This window comes from Lepisma saccharinum, chromosome 20 (genome assembly GCF_977018435.1).
Source record: "Lepisma saccharinum chromosome 20, izLepSacc3.1, whole genome shotgun sequence".
Classification (NCBI taxonomy): domain Eukaryota; kingdom Metazoa; phylum Arthropoda; class Insecta; order Zygentoma; family Lepismatidae; genus Lepisma; species Lepisma saccharinum.
In genome coordinates this window covers 33,448,569-33,465,561 of record NC_139248.1, presented here as the reverse complement: position 1 = coordinate 33,465,561, position 16,993 = coordinate 33,448,569, and the positions used below count along the sequence as shown (strand labels likewise).

Here is a 16,993-nt window from a genome sequence, read left to right as displayed (position 1 = left end):
TATGTAGCATCATCAATGGGTCTGTACTAAAATGCAGCAAACTTGTGCAACCCTACATACAGAAATCTACTAGATAAGAAACAAAAACAAATTAAGGTTTTTATTTGACATATGAATGTAATATTCAAGAAATGTCATGATGGCCATCACAAGGAAATGGCCAGGTTTTCTATGGAGTGGAGTGATAATTTTTTACGATATTGCACATCCTCATACTGCACATCAACCTGCAACTTGACTGCGAAGGTTTCACTGGAAAACCGTGGAAATTTTCCTGTGATAATGACGTAAAATGTTATAGTTTCCCTTGATTTTACATTTGCTTCATGTTTTTCAGTCATAGGCCCCTGAAAATGCATAATTAACAGGATTTCATCTACAGTGGGTGAAAACTAGTCAAGTTGTTAAAATTAAATTAAAATTATTGATTAACTGACCTAATTAACAAAAAAGACTGACCACTTACTGAACTATTTATTTACATCACAATAAATTTTCATCCTAAAATTATTTAATTCGTTAAACATTATTTTCTAGCCTTCACCATCCTCACAGACAGCCATCACACATTTTATTGACTACCAGACAATGATTTCATTATTGTACAAAATTATGTAAGGTAATAAAAGAACCATTTTCTAAAAATAAAAATAGTGTGTAGCACATATGCTGCTTTAGTTAAAGTCTGTCTTTGGTATTTTACTGATAAATAATTATAATTAAGCTCTTTTTGCTTCTCTATATTTTTCTGCATTTCATCAGCATGCTTCCTTTTCTTCTTCTATTGCTTTCCCCACTCCTAGCACAAGCTGCCATATGTTGACTCCCACAATGTGCTTTTTCCTCAGGAGCCTTCTAAAATTAACAATGTTTGAGCAATCATAGTCTCTCATTCTGTTCTCACCATGTGCTTTTTCCTCAGGAACCTTCTTCAATTAACAATGTTTGAGCAATCATAGTCTCTCATTCTGTTCTTATCTCAGCTTCTCCAGTTTTGCTTCATTTCATTGCCTATCAGCCTTTCCAATTACTATGCTTTTTCCCTTTCCTTCAATTTCTTCTCCCTTGTTCCTTGTCTTTAATAGCACACTGTTCATCACAACATTGATTGTAATGAATGTGAGCAGCTCTTGTCATCTGTAAGAGCTCTTTGTGATATTAACAAGGTATACCTTGAGCTCATATATGCAAGCATAAATTAACAGTAGGACATGTGGCCATCAGGCATTAATGTTATAACTTTTCAGAAACTGAAAAAAGCTAATTCTCAAGAAATGCTTTCATCACTGGTAGGAGAAATAGTACAAAATATGCTTTACCTTTAGTCAGAAAAAAAGGTAACCTCACTGGGAAGTTGTGAAGGAGTAACAAAATGTTTAAAAAATCACAAATGGCAGCAGCGCAAACACAAAACCACTAACTATACCGACCATGATGAAAAAACTGATTTTACTGACCATTTTCCACTCCAATGGAAACAAAAACCAGAACAATACATCTTAGGAAATAACTTTGAAGGGAGTGTGAAGTGATATAATCAAAATGAATATGTGGATATGAGTTGAAGAAACAAGAATTGAAAAATTAGAAGACTATGGACATTACTTACTTAGAGTACACGCTCACTACAACACACTGCAACTATTTTACATGTACTTATGTATAATTTCACATGGAAAGAACCCATATTTTCATTTCCTTTCAAGTACACACACACACATATACAGTTTTTCTTGAAAGAGGTAGCAATAATGGAAAACATTTATACATTTAATTTGTACTACTTATCTATTGTAGATATAAAAAATACCATGTGAGCTGTGGTGTTTCTTCTTAAAAAATTTAACCTTTAATTCTTTATGTGGAGATTTTTTAAGGGCTGAGCAGATAATACTTCGAACAGATACACTTATCGATTGTTCAAAATATTAATTAATATTACTCGGTTAGTATTCCACTCCAAGTTATAAGCAACAATTTACCAGAATTCAAATATTCAAGAATTACATCAGAATATTAAAATACTTATGTAATCACATAGAATATTGGGGCACGTAAATGAAAAAGTTCAATCTTTGCATAACTTCCAGGACAATTAGACTGCATTGGCTCAGCTATATTTTTTTTCTTCCAATACTTGTAATTATGAGCTTGTAATAAAATATTTCCAACACATGTATTGCCTTATTAAAGAGCTGCATTTGGCAAGCCAGACAACTTGAACTTGTCTTTAGGGTAGTGCATGTTTAACATTCAGTAGTCCAAAGAGCATCCGGCAGTTCAGAAAGATTGAAGTCATCTTGCATTCAGCGAAATTGCCTTGGTTTGGTCTGCCATGAGCTTGCCAGATGTTGGGGCCTGTGGAAATGTTTGAGGTATAAGGAAGTTATTGTGGGAATAATTACCATGGTATTTGGAAACAGTGTGTATTCAAGGTTGAATAGTTTTAACAAGAGATGAGTTCATTGTTATGTATCAAGACTGCATGTGTTGAATATCTCATCTGCATTTAAACAATGGGGAGTGTGAGTTTAACTAAACCATGCACAATTTCTATAATATGCACTGCATTAATATATTTTTCATGATGCTGTACATTATAGCACTTTTTTTTCTGAATTCAAATAAATATTTTAATGGAACAAAGAATATTAAGAAGCTGAACATGAAAATGAACCAGAGCAGGTTCCCAACATCCTAATATTCAAATCCCATGCTATTTAGCTGAATGCAATTAAACATAATGACATTATCCATTTTTTCCAAACTACATTGACTTTGGGTAATTTTCAATTTTTTTAGCTTGTAGGGTAGTTGTTGCATCCTGCTTTGGGCTTGGCCCACAGAACACACACTGGGTTCAAGTCTCCTGGGGGAAGTGTCACAATGTTTCTCTTCAGATTTTGGCGAGCATATGGGACTGGTGGCCACCCATTATCGTGAGGTAATTGGGGAGCTATGAATGAGTAGCGTAAACCGGTCACGGAAACCTACAACAATGACTGGGGGTTTGTAATGCTGACTACACATCAACCTGTAACTAGTTGGATGACCCACCTCTGGTGAGGCATGTGAGAGTTAGGCGGGCAATCGGTAGGCAGTAGGTATGGGCAATATCGGAAATTTGATATTGCGATATATCGTCAGGAAAATATTGTCACAGATGATACAATACGATATTTTTTCTGTATCATATCGGTGATATATCATCTCCATGATATTTATCACCAAATATTGTGATGATATATCGCTGATATGATATATATCAGTAAGATATCATGATGATATATCACTGACCTGATATATATAACTAAAATATAATGATGATATATATTGCCGACACAATATATTTCACCAGAATATCATGATTAGAGCCCGGAAGTTCAGGCATTTATTTTCGTTAAAATAGGCAGGCAAAAAGGCATTTATAATGTGTAAAATAGGCACTAAAAATGAAAAAAAAGCAAAATAAACCGAAAAAAGGCACATTTGGAAGTCACTTACTTTTATATATAATTTCTGGCAACATGTTAAAATCTACATTGGGAAGAACATTTCAATTTTCTCCGTCTTGATTACACATAACTACAAGGTTGTTTTTTTTAAAGTTGTCAACATTCATTGATAGTCGGGGCCTCCACGATGGCGTAGTGGTAGCGTCGTCGCCTTGCAATCAAGGGGTCCCAGGTTCGATACCCGGTGGTGGCACAAGTGGTTCGGATCCCACTTTAAACTGTAGGTCCAGTCCCGATTAGCCTTACTGTGCATAAAGTGGACTTAAAACACCAAATCAACAACTCAATTCATTGATAGTCGTCTGTCAGAGAGAATGTTTTTCATAATATAAAATGATCTTTCTACTTCGACAGAAGTTATTGGAGCATACATAAAACAAGCTAATGTAGCTGGACTCATTTTGTTAACAGCATTTTCACCTTTTAGAATATCACAAATTGTTTTCAATTGTTTCAAGTCCTCATTTCCACTCACTACCCGTTTGCACTTTTCCGCAAGTGCTGACCCCTTTTCTCCTGGCACTTCCATCATCTGCTGCATAGATTCCTCGAAGATTTTCATGGATGCTATAAGAGTCTCATCTCTTTTTTCTACCTTTGTAATTGTCTCTGGCAATGCACCATAATGTGCAAAAATAAACGACAGTTCATTCTTCAGTTCTGAATAGCACAGGAGTTTTTTCACTTCACGAATTGAAGCCGCTTCATTTTCTGGAAGAGCATCGATCACCTCACTGATTTTTTCAAGGTTGTTAGCATAATATATAGCTGCTGATATCCAGGTTCCCCATCTCGTCAAGACTGGTTGCGGAGGTAAACTAAGCTCAGGCGCAACTTCCCGAAATTTTCGGGTTCGAGAGGGAGATTTCAGAAATATCTTCTTTGTGTTCGAAATCAACCTGTCCACTTCAGCAGTCAATCATGCACAAGGAAATGTTAACCGAGAGGCAATATCCGAACTCATCATGAAATACTATTTTCTCACACTTTTCTCCTTCAGCAATGTTGAAACATGCGTAAGTTCAACATTACTTAAATAAGGAGAAAATTATTCACATAATAAACGGAAGAAAAATGAATGCCAACATATTTTTTTTTTAAAAAATGGTCAAATTTCATTGAAAAAGGAAAAGAAAGGCATTATAATTAAAAATAGGCAGTGGGGTCCCAAATAGGCAAAATGAAGAGGCTTCTAAAACATTCGAAACAACATAAAAAACGTATATCCGGAAAATTTTTATCAATATATGCAGTAGATAAAAAGAGGCATTTTGCCAAACTTCCGGGCTCTAATCATGATGATATATCGCCGACATGATATATATCACCAAAATATCATGATGATATATCGTCTAGTTGATATTGCCTGGATGATATTTTTTCCGATATATCACCCAACACTAGTAGGTAGGCCTTGCCCCTCAAGTGCTGTTGTGCCACAGGTTATTTAGGGTAGTTGTATTGACAAGTTGCTTCCGAAGACCACATGACACTTGATTTATCATTTGTCTGTTCAGCAAGATTGTGTAAGCTGGAAGTTAGGCATATTTCCTCTGATGCATATATATCTTCAAGTTGTCTAGCTCACTGAATGAGGCTACACCCCCTCTACCCTCCTTCCATAACAGAGAACCTAGAACTATTTGGTAAGATTATGCATTTTGGTTTTTACTTTTAAAAAACTCAAGAATTATGAATTACGCATCATACACATATGCACACAGATGCACAAAAGCTTCTAAAAACACTTAGAAATATGGAACCGCTCTCAATATGGAATGAACAATTCATAATGTAATGGCACAAAAAGCAGCAACACAGATGTTAACTGCTCAAGGAACAATGCTTCATACACATACTGGTTTACGTACAAAAACTATTACATGATTAGAATGTTCCCGAGACAATTTTTTAAACATGCAAAGAGTATGATACATCTAGTCCTAGCTCTTCTTCATGTATCGAGATGGTCTGCAAGCTCTTCCAGATGAGAAGGCAATCCACAGAATAAGTACTGCGCACCCTATGCAGTATATTAGGTAAAGCGTTGTTTCCTGAGGCATGTAACATTTTGAAACAGCATAATTATTTGGGTAGAAAATACCCTGAAAGAAAAACAAATGGTCATGTTAGAATAAATATGTATACTATATTTTCATGCAGGAAATATTAGTTAAAATTCTCACCACCAGGTGGAAATGTGGTGCTAAAATTTGGTGCAGAGTGAACAACATCCCAGGAAATGCTCCATGCGACCAGTGATCACACTGTCGTACATATCCACAGGGTCATTCATATTGACAGCACGAATATGGAATATTGCTGTACGGACATAAACTAAAAATAAAGTATCACATGTCTGACTTTTCGTTATTTCAGCACCATATTTCCACCTGGTGGTGAAAATTTGAACTATATTATTTTTATCAGCATTACCTTCCCCATGGTCTCCACAGCCTCTATAGCAGGCTTTGCTTCAAACAGAATCATGTGTACTCTAATTAGGACAATTTTAATTATGTCCACCCAGGATATTAAAAAGGGATCGGTATCATATGGATTAAAAGAAGATTCCAGTTTTCAATGGGATATACATGTTTGAACTGGAAATCACGGAAAAACTTTTTCAGCTTCTCATTAAAAATTACAAAATCAACTTTCCACATAGATTCAAACAGAGACTGCACGGATGTTAATTTTTACTCCATTTTGAGATGATTAATGATTCCTGTCTATGGAAGTAGTTTCACAGTTAATATTAAATTACTTGAGGCAAGTGTAAAATATCGTGAACAATCTTCTACTGAACTATGATACATAACAAGCAACTTACAAACCAATTTTCTGATCAACAGGAGTTACATACAAAGTCATAATTTTTATAATTACATAAAGACTGTGTAGAAGTGGTAAATATTTAATAAAATATCTTCTTACAACCAATGCTCTTACCTGTTGATAACCAGAGACAGATTTATAAACAAAACATATTAAAATTACAAGTGTTTAGTGGGTTATCTATCTGCATTGTCAAGAACCAAAATGGTTTCTTTTATTCTAATTTTATTTAATTCTAGATAGGCTAATCAGACTGGACCTACTACAGTTTTAAATGGGACCCAAAACACTACGTGCCTTCATTGGGTATTGAACCTGGGACCTCTTGATTACAAGGTGACAGCTTTACTACAATACCATTGGGGAAGCAAAAGAAGGAGGATGAAAAACACAGTTACGAAGGTTAACAGACTAGTTGATTAATTCAATTGGAAATTGTGGTTGCATCAGCACTTAGGCTATTTTGCACCCGTCACATAATATGGTGCCCAGCCCCTTACCATAACCAAAACAGCCATTTTCTGGACTAAAATATCCTTACCTAGGTTAAAAGCTGAGGCTGTAAAGGGGCACTCAGCACACAGAAGGACAAAACACAGTACAACATACACACAGCCCTACAGAGCATTATACTGGCCATAGTCCAGCCACTAGAGTCTAGTTAGTCTGAAAAATGCAGTCCAGGGTGTACTAAGTGGAAGTGAGATTGACATATGAGTGCCTTATACCAGAACATCACCCTTTACACGTCCGGTTCATGAGTGAGAATGGATAGGTCTGGGTTTTGATATATAGCTACATAATTTATTGTGAGGCCAAATGTAAACAATAGTACCAGGTGGTTATAATTAAAGTGACGGTGTTCAGAGTGGTACAGCATGGGCTGTAATGAGAGTAGCAGTCTGAAACTTCGTAGATATGCCAATGAAGCAATGCACTTGCAAATTATGAAAAAAAGAAAAAAAAGTTCCAATCCTTGCCAGCAGGGTAAAAAATGGTGCTGTAAGCAGTCAAAACGTGGAATTTTCCGTAACTTTGACGTCAAAGTCTGTGATATTGCCTAACCATTGTGTGAGCTCCCTGGTTGTTGTTGGTGACGCTTGTTCCTTTTTACCTTTAGTGATGTGAATGTTCACCAAACATTAAAAAGTTTAAATGTTTCCATGTAAAAAGCAATGGCTATTGCGAAGAAAAACCGTGCACTGCTAGTGAAGTTGTTTTACCAGAATGGGAGCAATAGCAACGCTGCACTGTGGAAATATCGCCAACACAAAGGGCTGAGAAGAGGGCCCATGTCAATTAATGGGCTGAAGATGATGAAGAAATTCGAGGAAACAGGTGAATTGGGTGTTGCACCAGGGAGAGGAAGGCGGCCCATCCCCGTGGAAGTTGTGGACGAAGTTGCTGTAGCTGTAGCTGACCGTGCAGCACATGCCTCAACTTCTGCAACCAGTGCTAGAGCTGTGGCATGTGAATTGTCACTCCCCTGGTCAACCGTTCGCAAGGTTTTTGTGCATTTTACACTGGTATCCTTACAAGATTCAAACTGTGCACCAATTGAAACCCCAAGATATTCCACAATGCCGTGAGTTTGCCCATTGGTTTTTGGCATGCATGGAAGTGGATGACATGTGGCCGGGGAATATTCTGTGGACTGACGAGGCACATCTTACTCTGGACGGTGCAGTGAATACTCAGAACTGTCGCATATGGGGGTTCCACTCGTCCACATGTTGTGCAGGAACAACCATTGCACCCAGTTTACGTTACTGCTTGGTGTGGGTTCACTAGCTCCTTCATTCTTGGTCCGTTTTTCTTTGAGGAGATGACACCTTGAGGGCCTGTTAGGTGTACAGTGACATCTGCACTTTATAGGGACCTCCTTGTGCAACACGTGATTCCAGCTTTGCAAGAACGGGAACTGTGAACACCACCATTTTCATGTAAGATGGGGCAACACCACATGTCGCTTGCCAGGTGAAAGATTTGCTGTGAGAAACATTCACTAATGACTGCATCATCTCTAGGCAGTTTCCAGATGCATGGCCTTCCAGATCCCCCGACCTTAATCCATGTGACTTCTGGCTGTGGGGATTAAAAGAAAGTGTCTATCAGGGACATGTCCGGTCTCTGCCTGATCTGAAGGCTAGCATAAAACAACATGTCGCTCAGATTTCACCAGACATGCTGCGAGCAACCGTCGACCATGCCGAGTTACGAATACAGCATGTTGCTGAATTGGGAGGCCATATTGAACAGTTCTTGTAACCATAATACGTAATAAACATGCCAGAACTATTGTTCTCATGTGTTTGATCTTTCCTGCCATTTTCTTGTAACTATACGACGTTTTGACTGCTTACAGTGCCATTTGTTACCCTGGTGGCGAGAATTGGAACTTTTTTTTTTTTTTTTTTTTTTTTCGCGAGCGCATTGCTTCATTAGCATATCTACGAAGTTTCAGACTGCTACTCTCATTACAGCCCGTGATGTACCACTCTGAACACCATCACTTTAATTATAACCACCTGGTACAAATTATTTATGAAAAAAAAAAAAAATACACAGCACTTTCTCAATCACATGGTATCATTGTTTTCAAGGCACCGTACTTTCAAGTGGTAGCACAAAAACTTTCTAGAGTTTATTAGTTTTTCACCTTTCATGGAATTTAGTCTGCACATAACATTGCTTAACCACCTTCACAAGAATACCTGTAAGAATGTTCTTGTTCTACTACAGCAAAAGAGACACACAATAAACAATTACAAACATATTTCTTCCATGGCAGCTGACAAAGGACTGGTAAGTGACTGCAAGTTAAAAATAGCATCTTCTTTCATTAAAAATATATTATATTTCCAGTATGTGCTGTGACTGAAATATTCGAAAAGAAGCAATGTTACATGTCACTTATTTTACACTCTATAATTTACAGCATACTCTTGAAAGTTGTCTTAGCATGAAAAAGTTGATTTTAAAACTGATTTCGACTCACTTTTCGATGGTTGGGCAAACATTGGCAACCACCATTAGCCCAACGAACGTAAGACCAACGTCAATTTGCTAACCAACATAAAGCCAACTTTTCCCACGTAAAAACTGACGTTGGCTCAACGGTTGTGGTTACTTGGATGTAACCCTGGAAAAAAAACTGAAATTAACTTTTGCTTATAGTAATGATGGCCATATTACTTTGAAACTTACCAACATGAAGCTTGGATTGTTTTTATTTCTCCAACTAAATGACGGGATTGTCCATTCATGGATGTCTTTTCTGTGATGTTGGTGGCAACCATGGTGTGTGTGCCCAGTGACTATGACTCGTGGATTCAGCATATCGTACAACTAAAAGACAAATACATTTTATGGAAATTGATACACTGTGTTTGCAAATCCCTGCAACAAAGTCACAACATGTACTTTTTCCTTTGTTTTGTTTCGAATTTTCAGATCAGCCTTGTTCCTTCTTCAGGAAAGGAAGACGAGAACAAGACAAAAACATGGCTAAAATGACTTCAAATGTATTATAAAGTACAAACACTTGATCCTATGATATTGTTTGGAGGAAAAGCCAGTTTCCTGCAGTTACCAGAGAACGACAAATGCTTCTACCATCAAATGGCATTCTAATCTTCATCTTTTTCAGCATGTGATGTCACATACATGTTGTTCTTTCAGATTTTAATCTTCCATGGATGCATTAGTCAAGTGCATTAAGTGGTTGAATTTTAGATCTTGGTACTGAAGTTCCCTGGTTCGAGTCCCAGCCTGGGGCATGGTCCATCTAATCATAACACATTTTTTTCATATTTTTGTGGTGTTTGTTTTTTGTGTCTAAATGTACATACATATTTACATGATATTTAACTAAAGTAAGTAAAGCATGATTACTAATTACTGTATTTGCTGGTGTATAAGATTCACAGGCATTTAACACAAATCTGCCTTTTTATACACATTTTTGAGGAAAGAGTTTTATCACTGAATATTATAATTCATTTACAGAATTTCAAATACAAACAGGGTTACTACAATTTTTTGATTATGAAATTCCCTGGTTTTCCAGTCCAAAAATGAAATTTTTCCAGACATGTTTATCATCATGATTTTTGCTTTTGAACCCTGTATTTTTCAATTAAATATATTATCCATTAATTATTATGAATATTCACTTTCACAACTTTTTTCTTTAGCAAATTTCGTTCTACACACACAAGAACATGTGAAAATTCGAAGAGTAAAATGTAAAATTACAATCGGCATCAAATGTATTGGGTGCTACAATCACTTGAATCTAGCCTTCAGGCTAAGGTAACAGAGGTACATTATTTCACCACAATATAAAAAGAACAGAAAAAGTTCAAAAACACAATTTTTCATTTTCTGGCGGATTTATAGTGTCATAGAAAATTATGCTTTCTGCTTACATTTATAAGTACACTTTTGTAGTTGATACAGAGTCTGATGAAGACCTTGCTAGAAGGTTGAAACGTTATGTTTTAGTTTATGTTTTTAATAAAATAAATTTCTGCCTTGGTCAGCATATTTAGTTTTTCATAATCATGGAAACAAGGCTTAATGGTGTTATAAGTACACAGCATCTGGAGAAATTTTTGTTGCATATAGGAATTCTATAGGAAATGCCAACAAGACGATGATCTATAAAATAATAGACGATAACCTCATCTTCACCAAACTTTCCGATAATTATGATGATATTGTCAATGTATTTTAGTTATCAATCAGATATCTGAACTGCAAATTTTACTTTGATAATCTTTCTACTATCTAGTATTATAAAAGTGAAAATTTATTACAGAAATTCGAAGGAATCATAATTTTGCACATCCCTGAGAATCATAAAAAGGAAAGAAACAAGTTTCTAAACTGAATCTTTTTTGAGAGTGGAATCACAAGAACCATATCCCGAAGTGGAAGTGAACTTCTTGTTCATTTTGCACCTTTTTCTCTTGCAGACTCCAAAATTCACGTAAATTCCAGATAATCTGCAAAATCCCCTGACAACCCAAATTCCCTGTTTTCCAGATGCGTACCAACTCTGATAAAGTAATATGTAGGTCTACATTCAACAAATAACTTACCTAATCTAACTAGGAAAGAATACATTTTAATCTTCTTCCTCAAAACCAAGACAGTCATCTCCAGAGCTACATGAAGAGTCACTTGAAACCTCTTTTAAATCAGAATCTGAGTGCTCATACATGCATACGAACTCTACACTCCCTAGAGCTTTCAAAAACCACAAGAAATAAAGAACGAAATTGTCTAAATCAGAACAAATAAGATTTCCAGATATGAAGGTACAGTAATCAAAAACTGAGTATCAGTGTACAAGATGCACCCTGTTTTTCAGGTCTATTTTTAAAGAAAAAAGGTGCACTTTAGGTAGGTTATATTTGGTATTATTGTAAATGTGAAAATTCAAGGTTCCTACTTCTGGGTTGAAAAGTAGATTTTTTTTCCAGCAACAACCAAGACAAATGACAATTAAAAATTTACCATATCAGATGATTCCTTCGACAGACATTCCCATCTTTCTCTGAACTTCTGAAACTTTTCATCTTCTGGAGCTTCATCGGGCTCAGAACAATCTGCATCCGATTCACGATACATGGGGAAGTGCTGCACAATACATAAATAAAAACACATAAATTAAAATGCTACAGTGGTAATTTGTTAGAAAGAAATTGTAACCCTCTTCCAACAGCTAAAGAAGGAATTTTGGCAAACAAAAATCTTCAAATGTATTCAAACACTCTTCACCATTATATTCACTTCTGTCTCTGACTAAATATAAAATAATTCCTACATGCATCTCTACATCTATGCAGGCAAATGCACTCGGCCAGGAAGGGGTGTCTGGGATGTGGAGGTCTGTGCATTCCCAACCCCAGTCAATGTGGAAGCAGTGTTATCTGCACCATACTCCAGTGTGGTATTCTGAAAATTTGACCTGGTTTACAGTAACAATTCTTATTTATTGTATATATTTATTACACATTAATTACACCAACGCAGGCATGCAAATAATAACAAATAAAAAATTCTTGACTTTTTCTTGGCCTGTCTTTCCTTTTTCTGACCTATTCCCCCCATTTTTCTTAACATGTATTTAATCGCACCCTACTTAGGTATAGTTGGTTGATTGATTGATTGACTTGGTGTTTTAAGTCCACTTTATGCACAGTAAGGCTAATCGGGACTGGACCTACAGTTTAAAGTGGGATCCGAACCACCATGTGCCTCCACCAGGTATCGGACAAGGCGATGACGCTACCACTGCACCATCAGGGAGGCTTAGGTATAGTTGGAAATTAAGAAAAATAGATATTTTCATTCAATGAAAAACCCCTACGACAAGGCTGGTTAAGGTGAAAACTGAAGCTGTATTTAAGAGGAGAATTAGACTTGCTGTAAATATTAATGCTTCATACTTGATCCTGGAAGGGGAATGGCCACATTATTTTATGTAAGATTTTTTACAAAACTTCACGCACATAAGAATGTAATTCTTAAGAAACAAAGTGAAAAAATCTTAACCACAACTCCATACAATGGTTCCAAATACTCAATTTTATCAAATTCCAGTACAGGTGCACAATATAGCAAAAATTCTTGACCACAAGCATAATTTCTTGACTTTTTTCTTGACCTACCTGTTGATTTCTTGACTTCCTTCATATTCTTGACTGATAGACACCCTGAAATACAACAAAAATAGAAGTCCGACAACTTCAAATTTTGCAGTAATTTCTATACAGTATTTACCGTGTGTATAATGTGCACTACAGTGCTGCAATGAGCGTTTTTCACTCGAGTGGCAAATAGTTTGCACGGGCAACACTAGATGGCATACAGAATTGATAGTTCTTCCGCTCGAGTGAAAAACGACCAAACAAGCGAAATACACTCGAACTCTCGACCCCTATTATACCTGCCGCAAAATTAGTTTGGTATTGATGCTTGGGAAGCACGTGTTGAAATCGGGTCAACTTCACTGTGGGAGGGTGGGTTGCTGGCATGCGAGCGAATCAAAATCTTCCCAGTGCTTCACTCAAGCCCTGGTTACCTAGCAACAGAAAATGTTTATCTCGGTGTTGCCGCTTATCGGGCGATTGTTCTTGGGATCAGTTTTCATGTTGTTGGGAGAGGACGTGTTGTTTGTTGCATTGCTGTGATATTTTAACCGGCCCATTTGTTTAGTGTTTATTGAATTTAGAGTATTCTTTGTTGTATATAGCATGTTGTTTTAGTGTGTACATAATTTTCTGTGTTCTTGAGTGTGTCATGAGCTTGTGTAAGAATGTCAAGCACAGAAGGCAATACTCGAGATGGCAATGTACCAAAGAGGCCATGCACTAAAAGAAAAAGGAATTCTTCTCAAAGGACAAACGCGGAAGATGGTTTGTTCTGAGCGCAAATAATTTGAGCAAGAGAAAAACAATGGAGGGGGGGGGTCGAATCATTTTTGTAAATACAGTTCTGGACAGGACTGCTGCTGCTTTCGGCGTGTCTACGAACACTATTGTTACCATTGGGAAAGAAAAATATAATGTGGTAGAAAAAAAAAATGCGAGGCTTCAAAATTGGAAACCCCAGGAAGAAGAGGAATATCAGTAAACGCGTGACAAATTTAGATACCTTTCAGCAAGATGCTATTCGTCGCCATATTTACTCTTATTATAGGAGGAAAGATCATCCCATTGTTGGGAAACTGCGCGTTTCGTTCAAAGATTCGGCATTTTTTCAAGTTGGGGAAACATCTTTAAGGACAGTCATAAAATATCTGGGATTCTTATACAAAAAAAAAAAAATAATGGACGCAAAATAAAGTAAAGTATGGAGGCATATGGGGATGTGGAGGTAAAGCTCCACACATTCTCGACCTCGACCTAGGCCATATTATGGAGGTGATGTGGCTCACCAACCGCCTTTACCGCAGGTTTGCCCCAGGTACTCACTTGGGCTGAGTCGACCCCGGAGCAGCTCGGGATATTTGAAAAAGTTCCACAAACCATCGCGGGTCTCATATGTGAAAGTCAAACGCCCCACCAACTGGACTTTGTGCACTTCAGTTGAGGTATAATTGAAAGACGGGCAGACTTTAACAGGGACTTCGGAAAGAAATGATTATTGAAAGTGTATATACAGAATGGATTGAAAAGGTAACCTGTAAACAACGCTCGTTTCGTTAATTCGTTCATGTTGTACGGGAGATGGAAATGAAGAGAGAAAACAATAACACATTCATCATTGTTATTCCGTTTTCCTCGAAAAACAATAACACATTTCATCATTGTTGTTCCTTTTCATAACACGTTTTCCTCGACACAGCGTCAGACGGCTGCACTGCGTACCGTACCGCATGATATGGCAACACCGTGATGCGTGTTCCTTGAGCTCTCAATACCAAACTAATTTTGCGGCAGGTTTAGTATACGTATTTCCGTTATTTGTCTATGGTAGTGGGCCCTTAAATATGGATCGTGGAGTAAAAGACCAAGTGAAATTGGAAGATAAGTTAACATAGGCATCTCCATGTTAAAATGCAGTTTTGTGTATCTTACCGAGATGTGTGAAAATGAAATAGATGATTATGGGCTGAAACTACCTAGACTGACATTTTATGTTCCTACGATTATTTTCACATTAAAATGATGTTCGAATGAATGTTATAACTGCATTTTATTATTTCACAGATTATTATTATCCTTTTCGTAAGTGAACAATGATGTACACCTACTTCTTGCACTGTGATATGATATTTGTAATTGCTTAGGCAGCTCTCTCGGCATGTGTATCCATTTTACGTTTCGGACTGTAGATATTGCATACTTTCATATGTGCTGTATTTGAGTCTTACATAATATACAAAATTATTATTTAGAAAATTGTAATTCCATACAGTGGTTTCCTTCCATATATGGGTTTTAGGTTGACAGATGCTTATTAGATTCTGAAATACGGGATGTTGTCAATCATTCCACTATGACTGTGGTACGTTCGAGCGTGGAAGATTCGAATGAGTTTGAGCGAACGAAAGTGGTCTGATGCAGTACTCTAATGTGCACCCTGTTTTTTTTTTAAGGTAAAAAGTGCCAAACAATTATATCTTGTGTATAATACACAGCACAATGCAGGTTCAAGACATGGCTTTCTTAGTTGTAGGTCGTGAAGCTGTTGCTATAGTGATCAAGAGCACATGACATCATACCTAATCAATGAGTCACCTGTTGCTATGTGGACCAAGAGGAGAATATCTGCTTGTGTAAACAGTAAGTCACCAACCCAAGCCACTTCCCCCCCCCTCTCCCTCGACTGTGTTTAGCATCCCAAAGCTTTCACTCTTCATGCTCGAAGTCTGCCAGAACGGCACTGCTTTTCTTGTGTCGCAGAAAAATCGTGGAAAATGGGCTTTTAAACATTTATGCATGGTTTTGCTCATTTTCTCTTTACTTTTTCAAAAAATAAAAAAATCAAAAAAAAAAAATCAAAATATATACTTTTTCCATGACTGACGTAACATTTATAAGAGTCCCATTCAGGACCCTCAAACTAGCAGTTAGCAGAACAAGTTTGCTTTCATTAAGGCATTTACACACTACATATATGTCATATTATAGGTATTTGGCCAGTAATACATTTTAATTATTATTTTCTTTCCCCTTATCTTTTCTTTCATACAAAGTACCACAAAAATCCGCAAAAATCTGAATGTTCCTTCATTTTGTGATGAGTTTATTTCAACTGCTTTCACATTGGTGTTGCCATCTTGAATGGAATATTGTTGCCATATTCAGAAACTACAGAATTCAAGCTTTACAACGATATATAACAGGATAGGGTTCCCTAAAAATGAAAAAAAATATTTCGAGCATAATACACACCAAAGTTTTTGGGTGCAAAAATTTGGGAAAAAGTGCACATTATACATGAGTAAATACGGTATTACAATCTCTCCATTGCAGGAATATATTGAATTTTGCCTCATTAATGAACACATACCTGGCTACCAAAAATTATACTAGCTAACGCGATTTGAAATTAGTTTTGATTTGAATTATGAAAAAAAAAAAAAAAAGCTCTACCAATCTGTACAACACCTGTCCAGTCTTCACAACATGAAAACATCTGCCTGTGAATTTGGAGATCCAGATTTGATTCCCAGGGTAGGTCATCTCAAGAGGCAATTTTAGGGCCTATCCTTGTCGTCTTGTAATCAAGGGGCCTCGGATTAAATACCCAGTGGAGGCACATAGTGATTCAGATCCCACTTTAAATTCTAGGTTCAGTCCAAATTAGCCTTTCCGTGCATAAAGTGGAGTTAAAAAACAAAATGAAGTAGATTTTCTCCCCGATAGTGTTCCTCCCCAAAGCAGATCTGCATTTTACCCAGACTCTAATCAATAGGCATCTATTAGTAAACCTACAAGAGTTAAGGCTGAAAGAGTGTGATGCTGATTACATTACCTTCATTGTCGGTGAGATCAAGAATGTAAGGGGCTGTCTGTACATTCACACCTCCTGTGTGTTTCATGGCATAGGGATGGCTTTATCTTATATATAGTTAAGAGATCACTAAAATTACACAACATTTATTATGTCTGTAAGTATGT

The 16,993-nt window shown here is 36.8% G+C and overlaps 1 protein-coding gene across 2 annotated transcripts in view; it reads right to left on the bottom strand.

Moving 5' to 3' along the window:
* Positions 1-2,814: 2,814 nt before the first annotated feature.
* The window catches only part of PGAP5 (Per1-like protein PGAP5), a 55,046-nt gene continuing 40,867 nt past the window's right edge, over positions 2,815-16,993 (bottom strand). For both annotated transcript variants that reach the window (XM_083142324.1, XM_083142325.1), the window contains exons 8-10: positions 11,877-11,999; positions 9,561-9,701; positions 2,815-5,620 (exon numbers count right to left, since the gene is read on the bottom strand). In XM_083142324.1, the coding sequence (XP_082998450.1) occupies positions 5,459-5,620; positions 9,561-9,701; positions 11,877-11,999 (426 nt within the window). In that variant the 3' untranslated portion in view covers positions 2,815-5,458. The remainder of the gene's footprint in view (positions 5,621-9,560; positions 9,702-11,876; positions 12,000-16,993) is intronic.